At 46.6% G+C, this 25,725-nt stretch overlaps 1 protein-coding gene across 1 annotated transcript in view; it reads left to right on the plus strand.

Annotated features, from left to right (window-relative positions):
• The window catches only part of DDX11 (DEAD/H-box helicase 11), a 123,891-nt gene that overhangs the window by 86,634 nt on the left and 11,532 nt on the right, over positions 1-25,725 (plus strand). The window contains exons 15-21 of the mRNA XM_040436290.1: positions 639-677; positions 6,671-6,791; positions 9,113-9,247; positions 16,611-16,723; positions 20,769-20,841; positions 20,926-21,029; positions 24,864-25,013. Of these exons, the coding sequence (XP_040292224.1) occupies positions 639-677; positions 6,671-6,791; positions 9,113-9,247; positions 16,611-16,723; positions 20,769-20,841; positions 20,926-21,029; positions 24,864-25,013 (735 nt within the window). The remainder of the gene's footprint in view (positions 1-638; positions 678-6,670; positions 6,792-9,112; positions 9,248-16,610; positions 16,724-20,768; positions 20,842-20,925; positions 21,030-24,863; positions 25,014-25,725) is intronic.

A 25,725-nucleotide genomic window follows, 5' to 3' on the forward strand; every position in this document is an offset into this window, starting at 1 on the left:
CATAAAACATTCCCCTTTTTTTGTATTTCACACCCCCTTTTCACAGAGCAGCGCTGCCCCCTGAGTGCTGAGACAGATCTGCCACCTCTTTCAGGAGTCTGGGTGTCTCAGACATTCAGGAGGCAGGCTGTGGGCATTAGATAAAAAGTCATTATTACTGAAAACCCCTTTAAGTGTTTCCCAATAAGGAAGAAAACGTACTAGGAACTATCACAAACAACAAAGTTGCGTGTGTGACGTGGTAATGTCATGATGTTACTGCACGGCTCAGGGCAGACTTGGTGGAGTCCTAGCTAGAAGCTAAAATTGAAGAGAAAAGTGCAGATCACGGTACATAAGAGACAAAGTTTTGTGGAAGTTTTTGCGGTTCATTCATAATTGGGCCTGATTGTCCTCTCGTCAGTGGATTTCTGTCTGCTTTATCGATCAGTTCTTTTTCTGGTGACATTCTGCTTTATTTCTGGAATGTACATGCCGTGTGTTAGTTTTTCACTTGTCACTTTGCAGTTCCCGATCCATCAGTTTTCTTTTGAGCATGATATTGCTTCCTCTATAATGAGATCACTCTGGGGAAGTGCCAATAGGGTCTGTCCATATTGATTTCTGTTGTGTGATGTCTCATCTTCTCTCCTTTGCAGGTCCAGAGATATTGTATGAAAAGCATGATAAGCAGGAAGGTAAGGGGGAAATATAGAAAAGGGTGAATTTTGATGATGAAAGGGGTTGTGGAATGGTTCTTGATCTGACCCCACCCCTCTACTAAAGGGGTTATCCCATGAATCAGCACGATTCACCACTGTGCATTGTTTCTATCCAAAAATATACATTTTCCACCTCTAATTCTCTGTAGCGCTTCTCAGCACCACTGCTAATCTGTGCTTACAGCCTCCAAAACTCTTTGCATGCACTGTATTCCAATTTCTGCAGTTCTAAATATATTCCCCAGTAAGTCCCCAATCAGTCTCCTTCCTCCTCTGGCAGCTCTAAACATAGTCTCCAGTAAGTTACCCAGTTAGTCTTCTTCCATCTCTGGTAGCTCCAAATACAGTCCCCAGTGAGTTCTCGTTCATAGCATAGCATAGGTCTTGTTTTTTGCTGGATGAGTTTCAACTGAACCATTTTTGGGTACATATAACTCTTGTTTTTTTTTGGGATAAACAAAAATGGCAATTCGGGCATTGTGTTTTATTTTTATTGCATTCACAATGCAAGTTGAATAATTGGATATTTTAATAGCATTTCTATCTTTACAGATGTGACAAAACCAATTAGTGTATATATTTTTTTACACAATGCACTGCCCCCCACAAGAAGACAAAGTGGACCAGGAGGGCTTGACCTTCCTGCTCCCCCCAGCCATAGGGCCACCTATTCCCGCCCTCCAACCCTGTCCCTGTCACTTGTGCCAGGGACTGAAGAGGTGGCACCGCTGGTCCATATCAGAAGGATGAAGAACACAGATGAAGGCAGGTAAGTATGTCTGTCTGTGTTCTGTGTTCCCAAGGGGCTGGACTCTCTATATGGGGAGACATGGAGACTGGAATTTGTACCTAGGGACCTGCCTGCAGACACCGCCGGCACGAGGGGAGTTAATGCAGCAGCGGTCTTGTGCGGCGGCTCTCTTTTCCTCGCCCCCCTGCGCTTGCCGCCGCCCTCCCCCTCTTTTCTGGTCCTGGGAGAGATCTCCCATTCATACATTGACCGGGACCCCTTCTTCTCTGGATCCTGGTAGCGCTACAGCGGGGGGGGGGGGGGGGTACAGCGCTACAGCGGGAGTCTGGAGAGGCGGAGCCTAATTTTCCCGCCGCGCTTCCCTTCCTGCCTGCTCCAGCCAGAAGTTCATCGGCCGTGAGCACGTTTCCAGCCTAGAGGAACGTCTTCTCGCCGCAGACTGCCGCATTCTGCCCCTGGGGACACGTTCCAGCAAGGGTTAAACTGCTCCACTCTGGTAGGACCAGCGCTGCTCTCCTCCTCTGTACCCTCTCTGGCTCCCTGACACAGGTCATGTCGGACCCAGCGGATCCCGCGCCCCAGGTCCTCGGTAGGGCTACCCATTATGCCTGCACTTCATGCAATGTGAAGTTTCCTAGGGTCAGGCCAACCCCCTCTGTACCTCATGCCAGGCCACCCAGAGCGTGCCGCCTCAGTCGAGCACTCGCCGAGTCGGATACGGATCTGGATCCGTACCGCTCGTCCCAGATGGCCGCCTTAGTGGACAGTCTGGTCTCGGCGATCAGGGACACCTTTCAACTTCAAGAGGAGGGCCCCTCTTCCAGTCACCAGGGAGTTTCTTTCCTGCGTAACAAGCAGGCTCCCAAGTCGTTCCCGGTACATGACGACTTTTCCATTCTCACCGCTAAAGCGTGGGAACAGCCAGGTTCACGCTTCCTGATCCCCAAGCGGCTTGATCTTCTTTATCCGTTCTCCCCGGATTGGGTGGGTAAGTGGTCTTCCCCTCCAAAGGTGGACCCGGCGGTGGCTCGACTGACCAAGAATACCACTATTCCGGTTGCGGACGGCTCCACTCTGCAGGAGCCAGTGGACCGGCGGGTCGAATCGCTGGCGAAGTCGATTTTTTATGCCACCGGTTCGGCACTCCGTCCCATTTTCGCTTCAGCGTGGGTGGCTAAGGCGGTTTCTGAATGGGCCCTGCGCTTACATCAGGATTTAGACTCGGACCTTTCCCGCACAGAACTCCAGGCTCTGGCGGCCCAGATATCCCAGGCGGGGAAGTACCTTTGCGATGCGGCTCTGGACGCAGGCTCCATGGTCGTGCGGTCCTCCGCTTTTGCCGTCTCCATTCGGCGGGAACTCTGTTTAAAGGCCTGACAGGCCGATTCCTCTTCCAAGCGTTCCCATCTCTCCCTTCCTTTCGCTGGTTCTCGTCTTTTTGGGCCCAAACTTGAAATCATTTCTGAGGCCACGGGTGGCAAAAGCACCCATCTTCCGCAGCCCAAACCCAAGTGTTCTTCCCGACCGCGTCCTTCCGCGCCTCGCCAGTCCTTTTCGCCGCTTCACGGGCACCCGCCCGGCGGCTCCTTCGACCGCAAGGCAGCCCACCCAGGACCAACGGCGGAAGCCTTCATTCAAGCCACAGCCCGCCTGGCGTTCCCAAGCGCAGCCTCAGCGCTCTTCCTCTGACAAGCAATCCCCAGCATGAAGGTGCGCCCCCATCTTCCTGGGTGGGGGGTCGGCTCCTTCATTTTCAGGAGGTTTGGCAGGCCCACATCTCAGACGCCTGGGTGCTCGAGGTGGTCACTTCGGGCTACAAGTTGGAGTTCAGATCCATGCCTCCAAACCGTTTTTTTTCTGTCCCGTCCCCCCAGGGAGCCATCTCGTGCGGCAGCCTTCTTTCAGGCGGTTCAAGATCTGCTGGTCAGGGGGGTAATCTTCCCTGTTCCGGCGAGGGAGCGGTCCGCCCTGTTGGACCTCAAGATGGTAAACCGTTACCTTAGAGTGCGCCGTTTTCGTATGGAGTCTCTTCACCCCGTGATAGCTTCCTTGGCGCAAGGGGAATGGCTGACTTCCGTGGATATCCAGGACGCCTACCTGCACGTCCCCATCGCCCACCAGCGTTTTTTGCGCTTCGCGGTCCACTCGGACCACTACCAGTTAGTCGCCCTGCCGTTTGGTCTGGCGACTGTGCCGAGGGTGTTTACCAAGGTGATCGCTCCGCTTATGGGCCTTCTTTGATCCAGAGGCATCACCTTGATTCCGTACCTGGACGACATTGTTATCAAAGCGTCGTCGTTCCGGCAGTGCGAGGAGAGTCTGCAGATCACCTTGGACACTCTCGCCCGCTTTGGGTGGATAGTGAACCTTCGGAAATCCTCCCTGGTCCCGTCCACTCTGATTCGGTTCCTCCGTATGATTCTGGACTCCGGGGCAGCTCGGTGCGTCTTCCAGCGGACAAGGTGAAGGACCTTCGCAGCGCGGTGCTCTTGTTGCTTCGGCAGCGCACAGTCTCCATCCGGACTTGTATGTGGGTGTTGGGCCTTATGGGGGCCTCGTTCGAGGCGGTGCCATTCGCTCAATTTCACACCCGGTCTTTTCAGCGAGCGATCCTCTCGACCTGGGAAAAGTCCCAGGAGTCCTTGGATCGTCGGTTTTCCCTTCCTCAACAGGTTCGGTCGGACCTCCATTGGTGGCTCTCCCCAACTCACCTGGAGATGGGGAAGTCTTTCCTTCCAATCAGATGGACGGTCATTACGACCGACGCCAGTCTTCAGGGTTGGGGAAGAGTCTTCGGCACTCGGACTGCCCAGGGCGTATGGTCTCCGTCGGAGTCCAGACTATCCATCAATGTCTTGGAGCTGCATGCGATTTTCCTCTCACTGCGCCATTGGTCTCCCCTCCTGCAGGGCCTTCATGTCCGAGTCCAGGCGGACAATGCCACAGCTGTGGCGTATGTCAACCATCAGGGGGGGACTCGCAGCTCAACCGTCATGTCGGAGGCGGCGAGGATCCTCAGGTGGGCGGAGGCCCATGTTCCGGCCCTGTCGGCAGTCCACATTCCCGGCGTTGTCAATTGGATGGCAGATTTCCTGAGCCGGACGACAATAGACCCCCGGGAATGGTCTCTCCATCCGGAAGTATTCGACGCCTCTGTCATCGCTGGGGATGGCCGGACGTGGATCTGATGGCCTCCGGCCTCAATCACAAGCTTCCGTGCTACTTCGCCTGCGCAAGGGATCCCGCAGCTTGCGGAGTGGACGCGCTCGTGGCGCTGTGGGACGCGTTCACGTTCCTCTATGTCTTTCTGCCGTTGTCCCTCCTGCCTCGGATTCTCTGCAGGATCAAGTTGGAGGGCGTTCAGACCCTGCTGATCGCTCCGGACTGGCCGCGCCGAGCATGGTATTCGGATCTTGTCCTCCTACTAGGGGACGTTATTCACCCGCTCCCTCTCAGACCCGATCTTCTGTCGCAAGGGCCCGTCTTCCACCCGAGTTTAGATACTCTACGTTTGACGGCATGGCTCTTGAAATCTTCCTTTTGAAGCAGCGGGGGTTTTCCGATGCAGTGGTTCGGACGCTCATTCGGGTCAGGAAACCTACCTCTTCCAGGATCTATTATAGAACCTGGAAGTCCTTTCTTCATTTCTGTGAGGAGCGGGACCCATCTCCCAGATCCTTCTCCCTGCCGGTCGTTTTTGCCTTCCTTCAGTCCGGACTAGAATTGGGCATGGCGCTCAGCTTCTTGAAGGGCCAGGTGTCGGCCCTTTCCATTTTCTTTCAGAGATCCTTGGTGGGACTGGGTCCTGTTAGGACCTTCCTTCAGGGCGTTGCGCACTCTGCTCCGCCGTACCGTCCCCCGCTTCACCCCGTGGATCTTAACTTGGTATTGGGGTCCAGCAAGCTACTCCTTCGAACCCCTTGGCGGGAGGACTCTCGCTTCTGCGGACGCCGCTCTGGGCCGCCTGGCCTTGCAGGCCGCAGTATGATGACTGTCACGAGGTTCTCTACCTTTCTTCACTCTGGTTTTGTGTTCCCTCCCCAGGGACTGCTTTAGGATGTCCCATGGTCTGTGTCCCCCATGATATAAGCGAGAGAAAACGAGATTTTGTGAAACTCACCTGTAAAATCTGTTTCATACGCTGATTCATTGGGGGGACAACCGCACCCACCCACCGTTCTGGGTCCGTTGACCGTGGAGTTGGTTGATGTGGTTATATCCTTCTGCTTCTCCTACTGCTTTTGCACAAACTGAAGGTTCTCTCCTGGCCGGAGGGGATATAGCTGGCGGGGGAGGAGCTAACAGGTTTTCAGCCTAGTGTCGCCTCCTAGGTTGCAGCAAGCAGGCTATACCCATGGTCTGTGTCCCCCAATGAATCAAGGCGAGAACAGATTTACAGGCGAGTTTCACAAAAACTTGTTTTTTCCAATTCAAGTAGCATGACCATACAAAATGCAAAACAGGATTTTACATTCAAGCGGGATCACAGGTCATCTATTAATGTCAGGACATATCATTGTCACAACGGTATAAAAGGTTTTATACACATAAACACACAACATTACCCCCCCTCCCCACTTAAGACAGATTTAGAGTATCATAAACTATTGTATGATCACGTTAAGGGCAATCTACAGTCGAAAGGTATCATACAGATCCAAAAATCCAAAGTAAAATCCGATCCACAGCAAGCCCCAGGAATCACTTATATCTATAACATGCACGTTTCTCATCACCTCATATGGACTCCTCAACCCTCTAGCTAGAGCTAGCCATGGACTACACACCCCTGATCTATCCATCAAAGTCCCCAGATATTTTCAGATTTCAACAGGCAGTTACGCTTAATATAAACCCTTTTCTCTCCATCCTTATTAACAATGTTAATTCTTGCAGTAAATTCAGCCACAATGCATTTTTAATGGGGAAAGGTATTTGTTGTGTGTGTTTTTTTTTTTTAACACATTTATTAAATTTTTGAAAGTCCCATGAGGATGTTTCACTACCAGTAAGCTTGAAGACTTGTATAATACACTGCAGTACACCCCCAGTGGGGCCAATAGGGAATGTAAGTTACCATGAATTGTGATGTTGTGACAACATCTAAGGGGTTAAATGGTCTGATGTATTACAGCCAGCTCCCACTGCAGATGTCGTGCCTTTTTGTTTTAGCTTCTTGTTATTTCTGTATTGTTCATTATATTTTTATATTTACAAGTTGTTTGGCTTCACCGAGAAATTTAGAGGAACGGCTATTATTAACCCAGTGAAAGAAGGCCACAAAACTGGAGGATTGCAACAGTTCCTCCAAAACATTAATAATAAAAACCAGGGAGAAGGTAAGACCATGACCAGTGTGATGAATAAAAGTAACAGAAGGAGATCGAGAAAAGTTTCTTAATTTCACAGAATTTTTAGGGAAACTTAGTGAACCTGTCAGCTAATCTTTGCTACCCTATATCAGTAGTAGATGGGTTGAAGCTGAACTCTGTGATGTATAGATATATCTTATTTGGAGACGGATTTCTATGTAATGGTCCATTCACACGTCCATATGTGTTTTGCGGATCCGCAAAACACGGACACCGGCAATGTGCGTTTCACATTTTGCGGACCGCACATCGCCAGCAGTCTCATAGAAAATGCCTTTTCTTGTCCGCAATTGAGGACAAGGACTAAGACATGGCTATTTTTTTGCGAACGGAAGTGGGGATCCCGCAAATGCGGATGCGGACAGAAACATTCCCGGCCAATTGAAAATTGAATGGTGTCCGCACCTGTCAGCAAAATTGCTGAACGGATGCAGGACCCATTTTGCGAACGTGTAATAGTAAAAAGCAGAGTAGATCTTGAATGGGAACGCGTGGGAGAGACAGTGACCTTTCCACACACTGGATGATTGACGACCTTCTGTGTACACACTAGGGTTGCATCGGGTATTGAAGCCTCGATACTTTTTTGATACTTTTTTGATACTTTGATGCCTAGTTTGGATGAATACTAAGATGTGCTAGCATAAGTTTCCTGTCAAAGAACATGACACAGTGCACTCCATGTTGTCATGAGCGGCCTCACAGTGGAGAAGGAGGGAGGCATTCTTCCTTTCCCACTGTGATGCTGTCAGCCACTTCCACCAATGAAAAAGCTGAGGGGGAGCATCAGGGAAGGAGAGAGGGTGGAAAATGGGAGTGCAGGGAACATATACACTGACCGCCATTTACAGGAGAGGGTCCATACTCCTTAAAGGGGTTCTCCGGGAATTAAGAAAATGAAAATGCTTAAATACTACTTTATAATAAATATATTCCCAAATACCTTTCATTATTTATAATGGTTCGTTTTGTCTGGGGAGCATTCATCAGAGGAAACAAAATGGCCACCATCCTATTAGTACATACAAAACCTGTCCTAATCACACAGGAGGACAAGTTACTTAGCTCTTTACCTCAGTGTTGTGAAGTAACTTGTTCTGCTGTGTGATAGGAAAGGTTTTGTGTGTACTGATAGGATGGCGGCCATTTTATTTCCCCTGATGATTGCTCCCCAGACAAAAACACGCCATTATGACTAATGAAAGGTATTTGCGAATATATTTGTCATAAAATAATATTTAGGTATTTTCATTTTCCTAATTCTCGGTCATTGCCATATGACCAGTAACTTCTCTATTTTGCTGGTCACGTGACGTCATCACAGGTCTTTTATCCAAGAGCATCCAGGAGGTCGTGCTGCAGGAGACGCTTCCTACTGTTTTTATGTGGAGGTACTTTACGAGCAGGTGAACGTTGTATGCCTGTATTAATTTGAGGCACATGGTGTTATTACTTTAGTACCTCCATGTGCCTCACATTAATAGTAGCAGTAATTTTATCGAGTACTTTCATATAATGGGCAACATGGGGTTAATGTGAGGTACACGTTGGGGTCCGAATTGATAAAGTGGTTTTGCAACCCAGGATAGGTCATTAATATCTGATCATCAGAGATCCAATACCCGGCACCCTTGCCGATTAGCTGTTTGAAGAGAGACGCTTCCTCGTCATTACACTACGCGGCAGCGTAGTGTAATTACAAGTACTCGCTCCATCCAAGTGAATGGAACAAGTACTCGTCATTACACTGCACCTCTGAGACAAAGCGCAGTGTAATGAGCGCCACCTTCTCTTCAGCTGATTGGCGAGGGTGCTGGGAGTTGGGCCACTGCTGATCAGATATTGATGACCTACATCAAAATAAATCGCTGCACAACCCCTTTAATAGTAACTCCATCACGCCTCTCACACATTAACCCTATGTTGTCCATTCTGATGACTGTATGTTGTGCCATTTTGGTATTATTCCAACTAAAAGGTTATAAATTAACTGACAGAAGTCTGCATGAAAATCCAGATGGGTGTTACCAGTTGTTGGGGGGGGGGGGGTGTCTCTGCACAGTCTGATACTATCCAATCAGTGCTGCCCGTGTCAGGCTGTCCAAAGCCACCACCGCTAACTGGTAACACCCATCTGGACCTTCATTGCAAACTGCTGGCAGTTCATTCATAATTCTAGCAGGAATAAGATATAACAATAGATGCAAGTAGTTACTAACAGACATGTCAGGAGAGGTGACCGGTCCTCTTTAAGTAACAAGAAATGTAATTGTATTGCTTCTATGTAGGGGTTGCTGATGGTTTACAAGAGGTCAGTGAGAATGGCCACATGCGTAGTGCGTCCCCGCTCATGCAGATTGAAAGCTTTGTGTTTGCATTGACCAATGCCAACCAAGATGGACGAGTCCTAGTGCAACTGCAAGGTACGTGCCAGCTTTCCCCATCACTGGTTTATCATTCTGATAACGTTGCTGGTGTCAGTGCTGTAAAAATTGGCAGCATTTGCATAGTTGGTCTAAGGGAGCCATTTATTATTTATAGAGAGGCATGAATTCTTTATTCCGAAGCACGATGCTGGCTGTCAATATACGAGCTCTGTGTATGCGAGCATCTACTGAACAACTTAGAGGAACATTTCCTTAATCCCCAGATTTTCTGTGGAGATTCTCTATCACACAAGGAAGTTTTCTGACACGATTAGATCCAACAGTGGTCCGCTGTTAGGGTCTTTTCACACTGCATTTGCAGTATATTAGAAGTATAGCTCCGGATTTAAAGGGGTTCCTATTCACTTGAATAGGAAGGAGCCGTCACATTGAACTGAATGGGGGTGGCGGAGTTGTAATTACTGGTAAACCATGAAGAGAATGCAGCGCTCATACGAGCGCTGCGTTCTCTTCAAACAACTTATTGGTGGGGGTGCTGGCATTTGGCCCCCGCCGATTTGATATTGATGACCCATCCTGAGGATAGGTCATCAATGTAAAAAAGCTGACTACCCCTTTAATAGTGTATAACTCTGAAGCACACTCTGTTGGTCTCCTCCAGGTGAATTAATATGGATCGGCTTGACATACGTGCCGGAAGCTTTCTCAGCACATGGATTATGGACGCTGCAAACACAGTGTGAATGTAGCCTTATTAAAGAGGTTGTGTCTCCTCTGCTGACATGTCTCTTTTAGTAACTACTTGCATTCCCTATGTAATACCAGTTCTAGGGTGTCTAGTCTAATGATTCTATGTTGTGCTATTCTTTTATTATTTCTACTAGAAATTGATGTATGAATTGCCAGCGGTCTGCAGTAAAGGTATAGGGGGGTGTCCCTGCACAGTCTGCCTCTGACAGTAGTGATTGGGGAATGGTACTGTTTAGAGACACCCCTCCAACTGGTAACACCCAGCCAGATCTTTTATTGCATACTGATGGCAATTCATTCATAAACTTCTAGTAGGTATAATAAAGGAACAGCACAACATAGAGCCATAAGAATAGAAGCTCTAGAATTGTTATTACATGGGGAATGCAAGTAATTACTAGAACAGACATGTCAGGAGAGGTGACAGCGCCTCTGTCATTTACAAGGATATGTAATGTATTTTTTCAGCAGGTTTTGTGACAGCTCCACAAAGTTGAAAATACATTTCTTGTGTGTGTTCAGCAAAAACTGTAATTCAGATGCACGTCATGTGAAATATTTCACTGGAATTGTCTTGGGTGTAATTTGTCTTACGTCTCCGCTACTGCAGCCAGGACCTGCTGCAAAGATGAAATTACTTTTCAATAAAAAAAAAAAAGCCATCACGTTGTTAATGTATTTCAATGTTAAAGGTGCTAGTTCTCTTAAAGGGGTATTCCCATTTTATAAAGTAATGGCATCTAACCAGCATATGCCATCACTTTTTCATGGATGGAGGTCAATTCTCCAGGGACTCCACCGATCCTGAGAAAGAAGGGGCCACAGTGCTGTTGTAGTTCTGTGGTCCCTTCACATTCTTCACTTGCACAGGCAACTGCGCCCAGCCCCCTGCAAGTAAGGCTACATGCACACGACCGTATTGCAGATCCGCAAAAAAAAAAAACACGGATGACCTCCGTATGCCATCCGTTTTTTTTTTTTTTTTTGCGGATCCATTGTAACAATGCCTAAAATGGACAAGAACAGGACGGAACGGACATACTGATGCGGACAGCACACGGTGTGCTGTCCCCATTTCTCGCAGACTCATTTAAATGGAACGGACACGGAAACAAACAACGTTTGTGTGCATGTATCAGTTATTGTGAGCCGAACCAGTAGTGGTTTTAGTCCTGTCATTTATAATTGTGAATACCACTTTATAGTGTAAGTAGAAGAACTCCGGCTTTTTCCTGTGTATAAAGTGCAGCACCGAGGCCATGGTGTCTGCCTTGTGTTACCTGGTTTAGTTGCAGTGCTATATATTGGTTGTCTGCCATCCCCTCTGATATGGTTCTCCTAATGCTACCTACATTTCCCATCATGCCCCTGGCTTTAGATAGAGGGGCGCAGTCTCGTTTCTCTGCACTTGCTTTGGGTCCTGTATAAAGGCAGCCGGTGATATATCAACTTCTGTCCCTGCTTCCTGCTTGTGATATGCCTCTCCCTGTCCTGTTAAAAGCAGGAGGCAGGGGGAGCAGTGAGATGCTGCATCACATAGAAGTACACTGGAGATTGTACACAATGGGGGGGGATTTATCACATCTGGTGTAAAGGGAAATTGACTGAGTTGCCCATAGCAACCAATCAGATTTCCCCTTTTCATTTTCCAGCTATGAAAAGTGAAAGCTGGAATCTGATGGGGAACTAAGCCAGTTCTACTTTACACCAGTTTGATAAATCTCCCCCAATGTGTGCATCAGGCGAGGTTTATACCTCTGCATTGTGTCATTGTATGGACTCATCTACTATGTCTCTGGTCTCGAGGGGCCCTTTTACACTGGTTGTTTATTAGGAATGAATGCTCATTCTTGATAACTTTCCCTTGTAAATGTGCCGCGAGTACAAGATGGACGGGTAAACACACTGTTAATGCGGTACCCAAAATGATGGTTTCTGACCAGCACATTGTCCTGTGTAAACCTGGATCTGCTGCCCAGAAACAATGATTCTCTATGGGGGAAGAATGATCGCTTGTCTCCATACAGAGGGGTTGAGTACCACTACATGTAAATGCAGCTCTGCTGGCAATCAGGCAATTATTGGGCACAGTCCGTTGATTGCCCATAAGGCATAAATTGTCATTTCAGCAGCCCTTTATACATACAGAGGAACAAGGGGACGTGACAACCTGCCAGTCGCGATTTCGGAAATGATGATGTGATCCTGCCGTTCACAGGAGAGACTAAAGCGCTGTCTACCCTGGAAAAGCCAGCTTTGGACCACTGGTCAGACTGGAGCGGCTTGTATGGATGCAGTTGAGCTTGGATGAAACAATCTGCACTGCTAGAATATTGCCATGTCTGAAAAATAGTTGGACTGCTTCTCCACACGTCACTAGAGTCCCGAAAACGGAGATATGCTTGAGCACAGTCATTATTTTATAAAGGAAAGTACATCCCCTGTGAGCGCGGGGAGCCACACAACGCCATCACTTGTCCAGGCTTCATACTCATCTGCCCATTCACCAGTCCCAAAGTAAAAAGAAAAATCGGTTAACTTGTTCCTATATATGTGTCCTGTCTGTGAACCCTAATAAGACTTGTGAAACTGGATGATGGTCGTATTGCAACAGAAAATCCACTGCTACAAATAGCTACTTGCAGTGGAGTAATCGGCATCCTCCATTTTTACGAAGGGGTATACCCATAAGCCAGTACCCCTATGTTGGCCTATGAGTCAAAACACTTCCATATGATTCCGCAGCCGTGCGGCCACGCCACAAAAGACAAGACATGTCTTATATTTTGCTGCAACATGCGGACCACAGACTCATTGAAGTGGAAGCTGGTTTTCATGTTTCTCGCTCATCGACACAGGATTGGGGGTATAGCTGCTGCTGCCGCTAAACTCCTCTATCTGCTCTATACCTTTCCGCCAGAACTGGTCGCGAAATGGTCGTCCCCGCCCAAAGTGGACCCACCCGTTGCCCGAGGTGGGGCTTAAGGTATGCGCCGCAGACTCCCCGTCAAACGTTCCCTTACGGGCCTTACCTTTTCAGGCTCTCGTCTGTTCGGTGCTGGGGTGGATGAGATTATCTCTGAGGCTACAGGCAGTAACAGTACCCACCTACCACAGGGCAAGGCCAAGCATCCGTTTCGCTCTAGGCCTGCAACCTCCCGTCTTTACTCCTTGTTGCCGTTTCTCCGGCACGCGACCATCGGCAGGGGCGCCACCCAGTGCCTCCAATTAAAAGCGTAATAGGAAACCGTTCTTTAAACCCAACCAGCCTGGTGTCCGCGGGCACAATCTGCCCACGCCCCCGGCCAATAGACAGTCTTCCGCATGAAGGGGCGCCCCAGGGGTTGGCTCCCCCTCTTTCAGGAGGTTTGGCGGTCGTAAATGTGGGACCGCCAAACGATTAGGTACTCGAGATAGTAATTACAAGATCGAGTTTGCCTCCACCCTGCCGAACCATTTTTTTTTGTTCCCAGCCGCCCAGGGACAGAGTTCGGGCTGCTGCCTTTTTTTTATGCATTACAGACCCTCCTCACCCAGAGGGTGATCTCTCCAGTTCCACTCACGGAACAGTTCACAGGTTTTTATTCAGACCTGTTTGCCGTCCCCAAGAAGGAAGGATCCAGGATGCGTACCTGCATGTTCCTATTGCTCCTGCGCACCAGCGTTTTCTTCGATTTGTGGAGTCTTACCACGACCAGTTCATGGCTCTTCCCTTCGGCCTGGCAACAGCACCGCGGGTATTTACGAAAGTACTCGCTCCTCTGCTCGCCCTTCCTTGGACTGGGCCATCACTCTCCCCCCGTGTGTGTGGTCGTCCCTCAGGTGGTGGCTCTCAGCTCCAGCCTTGGACTCCGGCAAATCATTTCTCCTGGTCTCACGGACAGTCACCACCACCGATGCCAGCCTCTGCGGTTGGGGTGGAGTCTTCCCACCTTGGACAGTCCACGGCAAATGGTCTCAGTTGGAATCCAGACTGGCCTTCAATAACTTCGGGCCATCCATTTGTCTCTGCTTCATTGGACTCCCCTCCTGAAGGGACTGCCGGTCCGGATCCAGTCGGACAATGCCATAGTGGTGGCATACATCAATCATCAGGGGGGAACCCGCAGTCAGGCGGTGATGGCGGAGTCGGACAAGATTCTGAAGTGGGCAGAGGAACATGTACCAGCTTTATCGGAAGTCTGCGTTCCAGTAGTGGAGAATTAGACGGCGGACTTTCTCAGCCGGGGGGCTGTGGACCCGGACGAGTGGTCTCTGCACCCGGAAGTGTTCAGCTCCATCTGTCTCCGTTGGGGCCGTCCGGATGTGGATTTAATGGCATCCAGGGTCAACCACAAGCTTCCCACCTTCATCTCTCTGGCAAGAGATCCCCAGGCATACGCAGTGGACGATCTGGTGGCTCTGTGGGACGGATTTTCCCTCCTGTATGTCTTTCCCCCTCTTCCTCTCCTACCCTGGGTCCTTCACAGAATCAAGAGGGAGGGCATCCAGATGATTCTCATCGCCTCGAATTGTCTACGCTGAGCCTGGTACTCCGATCTCACCCTTCTTCTAGAAGATGCTCCGTGGCCTCTTCCGCTGAGGCACGACCTTCTCGCTCAGGGACCTGTCTTCCACCAGCATTTAGAATTGCTACGTTTGACGGTGTGCCTATTGAGACCGCCATTCTGAAGAGGCCGGGTTTTTACTATGAAGTTATCCGCACCATGATTAAAGCCAGAAAGCCAACATCATCCAAGATATATCATAGGACTTGGAAATCTATCCTTCGCTTCTATGCGGATCGTCGCCTTCCTCCTCTCTGTTTTTCCCTTCCCACAATCCTCCTCTTCTTGCATTCGGGGCTGGATTTGGGTCTTGGTCTTAGTTCTCTGAAGGGGCAGGTGTCAGTGCTTTCAGTTTTTTCCAGTGACCGCTGGCGCAAAAGGTTAAGACCTTTCTCCAAGGAGTGGCCCTCCAATCAGCCCCTTCGAGCCTCTTGACGTGGCTTCTCTCCGCCTTCTTTCCTGGAAAGTGGCCTTTCTGGTGGCGGTCACCTCGATCAGACGCGTGTCAGAATTGTCGGCGCTCTCCTGTAGGGAGCCCTTTCTTATTCTGCACCAAGATAAGGCGGTGCTTTGCCCTGTGCCTTCCTTTCTTCCGAAGGTGGTCTCTGCCTTCCATGTCAACAAGACATTATTCTCCCCTCAATTTGTCCCTCGCCTTCACATCCCAGGGAATGGGTCCTCCACCAGCTGGACGTGGCTTGTGCCCTGCGGATTTACTTATCCGTTTCGGAGTCGTTTCGGCGTACTGACTAGTTGTTCGTTATTCCTGAGGGTCCTCATAAGGGTTTGGCGGCCTCCAAGGGCACGATTGCCAGGGGGATTCACTTAGCCATTGCCGAGGCCTATCGCTCCCAGGGCAAGGCTCCGCCCCTTCGTGTCACGGCTCACTCGACCAAGGCGGTGGGTGCCTCTTGGGCTCGTTTCCACCAGGCTTCCGCTTTACAGTTGTGTAAGGCGGCAACCTGGTCTTCTTTGCACACATTCACCAAGTTCTACCAGGTGCATACCTTTGCATTGGCAGACGCCGCTCTGGGCTGCAAGGTCTTGCGGGCTGCGGTGTCTTAGGCTCCTGCGGCTGTGGTTTCTTCCTCCTCGTGGACTGCTTTGGTACATCCCACGGTCCTGTGTCCCCCAATGATACGAGCGAGAAAACTAGATTTTTGTGGACTCTCCTATAAAATCTCTTTCTCGCTGTTCATTGGGGGACACAGCTCCCACCCTTTGTTTGTTCTCTAATTTTGCCGCAGGTGACGGCGGTTTAAATGGTGGGGTCCTCAGTTATGGGTTCGGACCCACTGGTTATTGTTCTGATATTACATTTCTGATTTATTTTCCTCCTACTGCTTGTGCACAAACTGATATGCTCTCTCCAGGCTGGCGGGGATGTAGCCGGCAGGAGGAGCTAACACTTTTTATCCTAGTGTCGCCTCCTAGCGGCAGCAGCAGCTATACCCACGGTCCTGTGTCCCCCAATGAACTCAGCGAGAAAGAGATTTTACAGGTGAGTCTACAAAAATCTAATTTTTTAGAAACACAAAACACTTCCATTATGTTTTAAACCTAATGCTATCCATGTGCTTTAAAATGTACTGTCAAGTGTCGAGGTAGGTTAATAGATAGCGCGGATAGTGTAGCATAGGGAAACGGGCAGGGGACCAATCCCTCATAGTCACACTACTAGTTAAATTCCCAGCATCACTAGGGACTCGCTCACTGTCTGCCCCATTAATTTCTGTAAGCAGAAAGCTAGGGAAGGAGTAACTTATAGGGTAATAGTAAAAGTAAATAGTGTTAGTAAAAGTAAAGTCTTAATAGGGTGGATCTGGGGTTCAAAACAGGCCTTTATAGCCACAAGCTATTTGATTCTAAAGCCCTGAACCCATGATATAAGGTCTTTTTTGGTGTATATGTCTTGTCTATGGATGTGTGCCCGTGTAATGGCACCAGCTTATTCTGCAGAACTTTACAGTCCTGAGGGTACATGTACAAACAACATATTCTTGCTCATAGGAGCTTACAGTCTGTGAGAGGCCATGTAGAACTGAAGTGTTTAGTGAGGTTGTCTATACCACAGAGGAGATGAGACATGTGTGTCCCCACAGGTACCGTGGCACAGAGCAGTCTGAAGTTTCTGATGCTGAACCCAGCTGTGCATTTCACCGAAGTCCTGAAGGACTGTCGTTCTGTGATCATCGCTGGAGGGACTATGCAGCCGGTGAGAACGTAGAACTGTGACCTACTTACATGTCACCAGAGCGTCTCAAGTGTGCACTATGCAGAGGGAATAGATCAGTATCTGCATATGCAAGGCCTGGGTTACATTCTCCTTGTCTGTATATAGATCAGATGCCCAGACATGACGTGAAAATAATTGTTAATTGGATAACTAGAAAGTATGGTTGTTGGCATTTATTGTTATACGTGCCGCTTATCTCCAAACTAAGGATCAGAAACTGCTTAGATCCCGCCTTCTCCCTATGATTACTACCTATAGACATCGGGTGTTGGCAGATCCCATACAAATATGTTGCTTGAGGCCAACTTTATACTTGCCTTCACCCATCAGCCATAACATTGAAACCACCCAGTATTGCTGCCAAAACAGCACTGACACTTCAAGGCATGGACACCAGAAGAACTGTGAACTCGTTTAGTGGCATCTGGCTCCAAAACTTTAGCAGCTATTCTTGTAAGGTCAGGTTCACGCAAGAGAAACACCCTCCGAGAGAGCAGTATTTCCTGGACTAAACACCTTTCTTCTTAAGTGAACTCATAGCATCATAATGATTTCTGATGCTGTAAATTCCATCTCTCCGCGGTTCTACAGAAGTTTATAGAAGATTGGTAGACTTGCGGTGAGACCTTAAATCATTATGATGCTGCAAGTTCACTTCAGGGGAGCAGTATATGGGCATGTCAAACTGGACAAAGTTCTGAGTTGGGGCCTCCATAGATCTGTTTTTTTCTAGCACATCCCACGGATGCTCAACTGGACTGAGATATTGGTAATTTGGAGGCACCACCTTGATCTTTGGATTGGTTTAAGAAGCACTGCAGTGTGGCATAATCCTAATGAAAGAGGCCGCTGTCATGAAGGGGGTACTTGGTCTGTACAATATTTAGGTATATGTCAAAGTAACATCCGCATGAATGTCAAGAACCAAGGTTTCCCAGCAGAACATTGCCGACAGCATCACGCTGCCTCCACCAACTTGTCAGTGTATCTGATCATAAAGTCTGTGAAACCCTCTCTGATCATTCATTTACGACACAGAAAATTAAGAAGCCTTGAAAATGGTTCCATTGAGGAACTGAAACAATATCTTAATTTTGATATTTATTGGAGTGCTGCTTCTTCCCTTGTATATGGATATACTGAAGGCAAGGTTTGGTGTCCAACCATCTGGAGGCATGCCCCCTTCTTTCCCTTGAGGGTTACTTCATAAGTGCTGTCCTATTAGTGTGTAATTTTTTTAAATGGCATGAATGTTGTAGGTAAGGAAACCAAAGGCAAATATTAAAGATGCTAGATGCATGCTGTCGGATGCTTTCTTCAGTAGCCTGATTGTACTTTTGTCCTGTCCCGTCCAATCAGTAGCACTGACTGGAAATGCCGCAGCCGAATTGTGTAAAATGCCAGTCTGCTTCCAGGGATTAAGCATTGATAGGATCAGGAGGAAGTCGCCCGTCTCCTGGGAACGGATGTCAGAATAATCTCTAAATTATGATACATTTTATCACATTGAATTGGCCAGATAAGAATTACCCGACAGCTGGAGGCAGCCGGGGTGGACCATCTTGCGAGGTTACTGCTAAACGCTCTGCGCATAACTTATATGATGACAAGGAGCTGTTAATGTATATGTATACCTGTATCCCAAGCCGAGCAGAACTTCCCTGCAATTTTCCTTTTCTCTGTTTAAGGCTGTGTATCTGATTTAAGTTATTGCCATATTAATAGGGCTGCAGCATAGTATTTTGCATATCAAAGTGAAAATCCCTTAAACCAGCATCTGATAATCCAGAGATTCTGATCACCGTGAGCACTAGGCAAGAAAAGGTCATCGCGATAATTCCTATCCAGGCCATTCAACCTCTCAAATGCAGTGAAAATCGCACATTTGCTCCCAAGGATAGGACGAAAATTTTAATCAATGGTCCATATGTGAAACTGGCCATACACGTTAACCCCTTGAGTCCCGGATTTATTTATTTTTGTTTTACTCCCGGCCTTCCTGGAGCCATGACTTTTTTATTTTTCTGCTCACATAGCCGTTTGAGGGCTTGTTTCTTGCAGAACAAGTTGTACTTTGTAGTGGCACCATTTAATTTAGCATACAATGTAGTGGGAAACTGGAAAAAAATTCCAAATGGGGTGGGATTAGAAAAAAAAAATGCAACTATGCCACAGTTTTCTGTGGTTTGTTTTTACGGCGTTACCTGTACGGTAAAACTGACCTCTTACCTTCATTCTCCCGGTACAATTAAGGCGATACTCCATTTGTATCGTTTTTCTTACTATTGCTAGTATGGGACATCTTCCCAGAGCTAAACTTTTCCTGACCAGCGAGCTTGCGCTTCTGGTTTGGGTGATCTCAGATGCTGCGGTCACATTTGACCACGGCATCTGAGGGGCTAAGTGGCTGTGATTGCCATAATGCTGATCGCAGACATTAGCCCCGGGTGTCTGCTGTTTAAAACAGAAGGCACCCCGCGGCTGCGCTCAGGAGCAGGCGTCTTCTTTAAACCTCTCCCTTTTGCCGTACATATGTGGCGCTGGGATTTAAGGAGCTAAACCTATGTCATCCAAACCTCATTGACTTTATGTATGGGACTTCCCAATTCTTCACTCACGGATGAGGATCCTGAGATCCTTTTGTTCTCAGGAGATAAGCCACTGCCAGAGGTATCTAGCAGTGGCTTTCTCTACAACTGAGCATGCATACATATAGGAGGATTGGGAGACAGCTGTTGCCCGAGCCATCATTCAGCCGACAGTTATCTTATGTGTATGGCCAACCTAAAGGGGTTTGCCCCTCTTTTATTATGTGATGGCCTATCTGCTGCTCTGCAGCATTAAGCTCCGGTGCCAGAATCAGACAGCCAGTCAACTTTGTAGTGGGCTGAGCCCATCATTGCAGCGCTGCTTCCACTGACATCAAAAATGTGATTACGGGTACATTCACACAACTGTCAGATTTTTAGGACGTACTCTTATCTTTTTTTGCCAGCCCGTGGTGTGCTGTCTGCATCTTTCATGGCCCTGTTGAAATGAATAGGTCTGCACCCGTTCAGCAATTTTGCGGATCCAGAAATACGGTCGTGTGAATGGACCCTTATAGGCATCTGTCAGCAAATTTGTACCTATGAAACTGGCTGACTTGTGCGCTTGGCAGCTGAAGGCATCTGTGTTGGTGCCATGTTCATATGTGCCTGCATTGCACATGAAAAATGAAGTTTTAATGTATGCAAATGAGCCTCTAGGAGCAACGGAGGCGTTGTCATTACACCTAGAGCTTCAGCTCTCTCTGCAAATGCTGCTCCCTCTCCACTTGGACAGGGTCAGGCAGTGAAAATGTCATCACACCTGGTCGTGTAAATCAAAGTCAAGAGGGTGTGGCAGTTGTAGAGATCTGAACCTCTAGGTGTAATGGTAATGCCCCCGTTGCTCCTGGAGCTTCATTTGCATATTATATTTGCATATTGTAAAACAGCATTTTTCTCAGCAATGCAGGCACATATGAACATGGGGCCAACACAGATGCCTTCAGCTGCAAAGTGCACAAGTAACAGGTCAGCCAGTGTCATAGTTACAAATGTGCTGACAGATGCCCTTTAAAAATCAAAAAACTATGGCTCTCAGGATGTAAAAATGTCTTTGTTTTTTTGTGTGCAAATGTAGTAAAACATAACTCTGTATATCTCTGTAATCGTACTGAACCCCAGAATTAATTTATCATGTTCCCCACCCCCCCCCCCCCCCCCATAAAATAAATAAATTAATAACAGCTTTTTTAGTACATTATAGGTACCCCAAAATGGTGACATTGAAAAATACAACTTGTCCTGGCCGTCAGAATGAAGTGATAAAAAATAAAATAAAATTGTGTCCTCAAGGGGTTAAGGCAAATGATAAATAATTTAATAAACAATGAAAATATTCTTTTTGTCAGAATTTCCGTTCAGTTCCGGTCTGATCATTAAATCGTGAAATGTCTTTATGTAAAGATCTGACGGAACCGTCATTATGGCTTGTGCAGGTTTCTGACTTTAAGCAGCAGTTGCTGATAGCGGCCGGACTCCACCCGGACAGAATCGTCGAGTTCTCCTGTGGTGAGTGACGCATATGGCCTCTCTTATGTGGGGAGATCTTCACCTTGTGGTGCATACTCACACAAGTACTTCATTCATCTATAGGTCATGTGATTCCACCAGAAAATATACTACCCATAGTGCTCTGCAGTGGGCCGACCAATCAGCAGCTGGAGTTCACCTATGAGAAGAGGGGTTTGGCTGATATGGTAATCGTTAGTCTCTGGTTCTATATTTTTCTAACATTCATTGTAATTTACCATTTTGTGGCTTCTGAATTGCACCAGAATTCTAAAAACAGGGTAACACAGGCAGATGAAAGGGAATAGGACTGTATCAGACTACACAGGGTTTATAGATGTAGGTTGTAACCATGGAGACGCATAGGTCCGCAAAGGAGCTGTATACAGAAAACGGTAGGATTTTTAATCAAGATTGTTTTATTTTCTATGCATTGGAGCAATAAATGGTTACAAATAGTCAGGTCCATAAATATTGGGACATCAACACTATTCTAACATTTTTGGCTCTATACACCACCACAATGGATTTGAAATTAAACAAACTAGATGTGTTTTACCTGCATACTGTCAGCTTTAGTTTGAGGGTATTTACATCCAAATCAGGTGAACGGTGTAGGAATTACAACAGTTTGCAAATGTGCCTCCCACTTGTTAAGGAACCAAAAGTAATGGGACAATTGGCTTCTCAGCTGTTCCATGGCCAGGTGTGTGTTATTCCCTCATTATCCCAATTACAATGAGCAGATAAAAGGTCCAGAGTTCATTTCAAGTGTTCTATTTGCATTTGGAATCTTGTTGCTGTCAACTCTCAAGATGAGATCCAAAGAGCTGTCACTATCAGTGAAGCAAGCCATCATTAGGCTGAAAAAACAAAACAAACCCATCAGAGAGATAGCAAAAACATTAGGCGTGGCCAAAACAACTGTTTGGAACGTTCTTAAAAAGAAGGAACGCACTGGTGAGCTCAGCAACACCAAAAGACCCAGAAGACCACAGAAAACAACTGTGGTGGATGACCGAATATTCTTTCCCTGGTAAAGAAAACACTCTTCACAACAGTTGGCCAGATCAAGAACACTCTCCAGGAAGTAGGCGTATGTGTATCAAAGTCAACAATCAAGAGAAGACTTCACCAGAGTGAATACAGAGGGTTCATCACAAGATGTAAACCATTGGTGAGCCTCAAAAACAGGAAGGCCAGATTAGAGTTTGCCAAACGACATCTAAAAAAAGCCTTCACAGTTCTGGAACAACATCCTATGGACAGATGAGACCAAGATCAACTTGTACCAGAGTGATGGGAAGAGAAGAGTATGGAGAAGGAAAGGAACTGCTCATGATCCTAAGCATACCATCTCATCACTGAAGCATGGTGGTGGTAGTGTCATGGCGTGGGCATGTATGGCTGCCAATGGAACTGGTTCTCTTGTATTTATTGATGATGTGACAGCTGACAAAAGCAGCAGGATGAATTCTGAAGTGTTTCGGGCAATATTATCTGCTCATATTCAGCCAAATGCTTCAGAACTCATTGGACGGCTCTTGACAGTGCAGATGGACAATGACCCAAAGCATACTGCAAAAGCAACCAAAGAGTTTTTTAAGGGAAAGAAGTGGAATGTTATGCAATGGCCAAGTCAATCACCTAACCTGAATCCAATTGAGCATGCATTTCACTTGCTAAAGACAAAACTGAAGGGAAAATGCCCCAAGAACAAGCAGGAACTAAAGACAGTTGCAGTAGAGGCCTGGCAGAGCATCGCCAGGGATGAAACCCAGCGTCTGGTGATGTCTATACGTTCCAGACTTCCGGCTGTAATTGACTGCAACGGATTTGCAACCAGGTATTAAAAAGTGAAAGTTTGATTTATGATTATTATGTCCCATTACTTTTGGTTCCTTAACAAGTGGGAGGCACATTTGCAAACTGTTGTAATTCCTACACCGTTCACCTCCGATTTGGATGTAAATACCCTCAAATTAAAGATGACAGTCTGCAGTTAAAGCACATCTAGTTCATTTAATTTAAAATCCATTGTGGTGGTGTATAGAGCCAAAAATTTTAGAATTGTGTCGATGTCCCAATATTTATGGACCTGACTGTATGTACACATCCTATAAAGAGGAGCTCCTATAGGACACCAGTAAAGGATGTGAAATGTGACCATTTAAAGAGGACCAAACCTTTTTAAAAGATAGCTACTAAAAAATAATGAAAGTTGTAAATGTACAGTGCGTTCGGAAAGTCTTCAGACCCTTTCACTTTTTTCACATTTTGTTATGTTGCGGCCTTGTGCTAACATAAAAAAAAGTTCTGTTTTTTTTCCTCCCATCATTCTGCACTGAATACCCCATAATGAGAAAGTGAAAACAGAATGGTAGAAATCTTGGCTAATGTATTGAAAAGGAAAAACTCAAATCTTGCATTGATGTAAGTATTCAGTCCCTTTACTCAGTACTTAGTTGAAGTATATTTCGCAGCGATTACAGCCTCCAGTCTTCTTGGGTATGATGCCACAAGATTTACACCTGGATTTGGGAATTTTCTGACATTCTTCTCTGCAGATCAACTCAAGCTCTGTCAGGTTGGATGGGGACATCAGTGGACAGCCATTTTTGGATCTCTCAACAGATGTCCCGTTGGGTTCAAGTCGGGGCTCTGGCTGGGCCACTCAAGGACTTTTACAGAGTTGTACCAAAGTCCCTTCTGTGTTGTCCTGGCTATGTGCTTAGGGTCGTTGTCTTGTTGGAAGGTGAACCTTCAGCCCAGTCAGAGGTCCAGAGCACTCTGGATCAGGTTTTCATTAAGAATATCTCTGTACCTTGCTTCATTCAGCTGCCCCTCAACTCTGACCAGTCTCCCCGTTTCAGCCGCTGAAAAATATCCTCACAGCGTGATGCTGCCACCACCATGCTTCAGTGTAGGCATGTTATTGGGCAATTGACGAGTAGTGCCTGGTTTCCTCCAATCACAATGCTTATAATTTAGGCCAAAAAGTTCAATCTTGGTTTCATCAGACCAGAGAATCTTGTTTCTCACAGTCTGAGAGTTCTTTAGGTGCCTTTTTGAAAACTTTCATGTCTTTTACTGAGGAGACACTTTTTTCTGGCTACTGTGCCATAAATGCCAGATTGTTGGAATGCTGCAGTGATGGTTGACCTTCTGGAAGTTTCTCCTATCTGCACACAGGATCTTTAGAGCTCAGCCAGAGTGATCATTCTTGGTCACCTCTCTCACCAAGGCCAGTCTCCTCCGAATACTTAGTTTGGTGGAGTAGAGTCCTGGTTGTCCCAAACTTCTCCCATTTAAGACTTATGGACTTTCCACCCCATGGCTTGGTTTTAAAAAAAGGTTTTCCCATTATTCAATTATTGTTATTCATAACTTGGGTGGCATATTTATATATTTGGTGTGACCGGCAACGATTCTGGTGAAAGTTATCTATTTGCTTTAAAAAAAAATTACAAACATTTAGAAAATTCGATTTTCACTCTTTTTTTATGCATTGAGTGCAGATTGACGGGGGAAAGCTTTATTTTTATTTTAGCACAAGGCCACAACATAACAAAATGTGAAAAAGTTAAAGGGTCTGAAGACTTTCCGAAGGCAGTGTAATTAAATATCAATATAAATAAATAAACTAAATTTGACATTTTCTCTCCTATGCAAATGAACCATTTTAAGTAACCTATTATAAATTACAGATTTTTATTTTTCCAAAGCTACAGTTTTAATTAAAAAGAATATATATTAATATTAGAGATGTTCAAATAATCTTTTGTCCAGTCAGCGGTTTCTGCTCTTACATAGACATCCTCTTCTACACCCATAACGCCCAGTCCAGTGGCTCAGTTAGAAAGCCTATTACATCCTTGCTATCTATAGTGACATACGAGCTTCGGCCTGTAATGTAATTCCATGCACCCAGTTTTGCCTCCTGCGCCCTGAATCCCAGTCACATGTATTTCAGTGTACAGAGCCGCCCAGATACTGATACCCTGTTAATGTGTTTATGACAGATGGATGAAACAGGTCGCATTCTCGCAAACTTATGTAATGTGGTCCCAGGGGGTCTTGTCTGCTTCTTTCCTTCCTATGACTATGAGAAGCTTATCCTGGATCACTGGGAGAAGACTGGGATGCTGAAACGCTTGGCAGTAAAGAAAAAGGTCTGTGAAATGTGCAGAAAATTCTGATCATGTGTGAAAAACAATGTTTCTGCGAATCCATTGAAAGAGGCTGCGTGCAAAGGGAGAGCGTAATCTGATAGGTAGCCAGGGTTTGGTTACATACTATTGTTAGTACTTATGCAGAGTCAAATATTATGGTATTTTTAGTAGTATGATTAAAATTTATCACAAGTAGGTGAGATCTCTAAGGATAGGAATGTGTGTCCATAATATGGCTTGTATGCATCCCTCTTTATTGAAGTTTATAGGATTTATTGAAATGGTTATGGTCAAGTACTGGTGGAGTCACTATGTACATACATTATATTACTTAACCGGTATTATACTCCAGAGCTGTACTCACTATTCTGCTGGTGGAGTCACTGTGTACATACATTACTTATCCTGTACTGATCCTGAGTTACATCCAGCATTATACTCCAGAGCTGCACTCACTATTCCGCTGGTGGAGTCACTGTGTACATACATTACTTATATTGTACTGATCCTGAGTTACATCCTGTATTATACTCCAGAGCTGTAGTCACTATTCTGCTGCTGGAGTCACTGTGTACATACATTACTTATCCTGTACTGATCCTGAGTTACATCCTATATTATACTCCAGAGCTGCACTCACTATTCTGCTGGTGGAGTCACTGTGTACATACATTACTCATCCTGTACTGATCCTGAGCTACATCCTATATTA

The sequence above is a fragment of the Bufo bufo genome, chromosome 1, assembly GCF_905171765.1.
Source record: "Bufo bufo chromosome 1, aBufBuf1.1, whole genome shotgun sequence".
NCBI classification, from domain to species: Eukaryota; Metazoa; Chordata; class Amphibia; order Anura; family Bufonidae; genus Bufo; species Bufo bufo.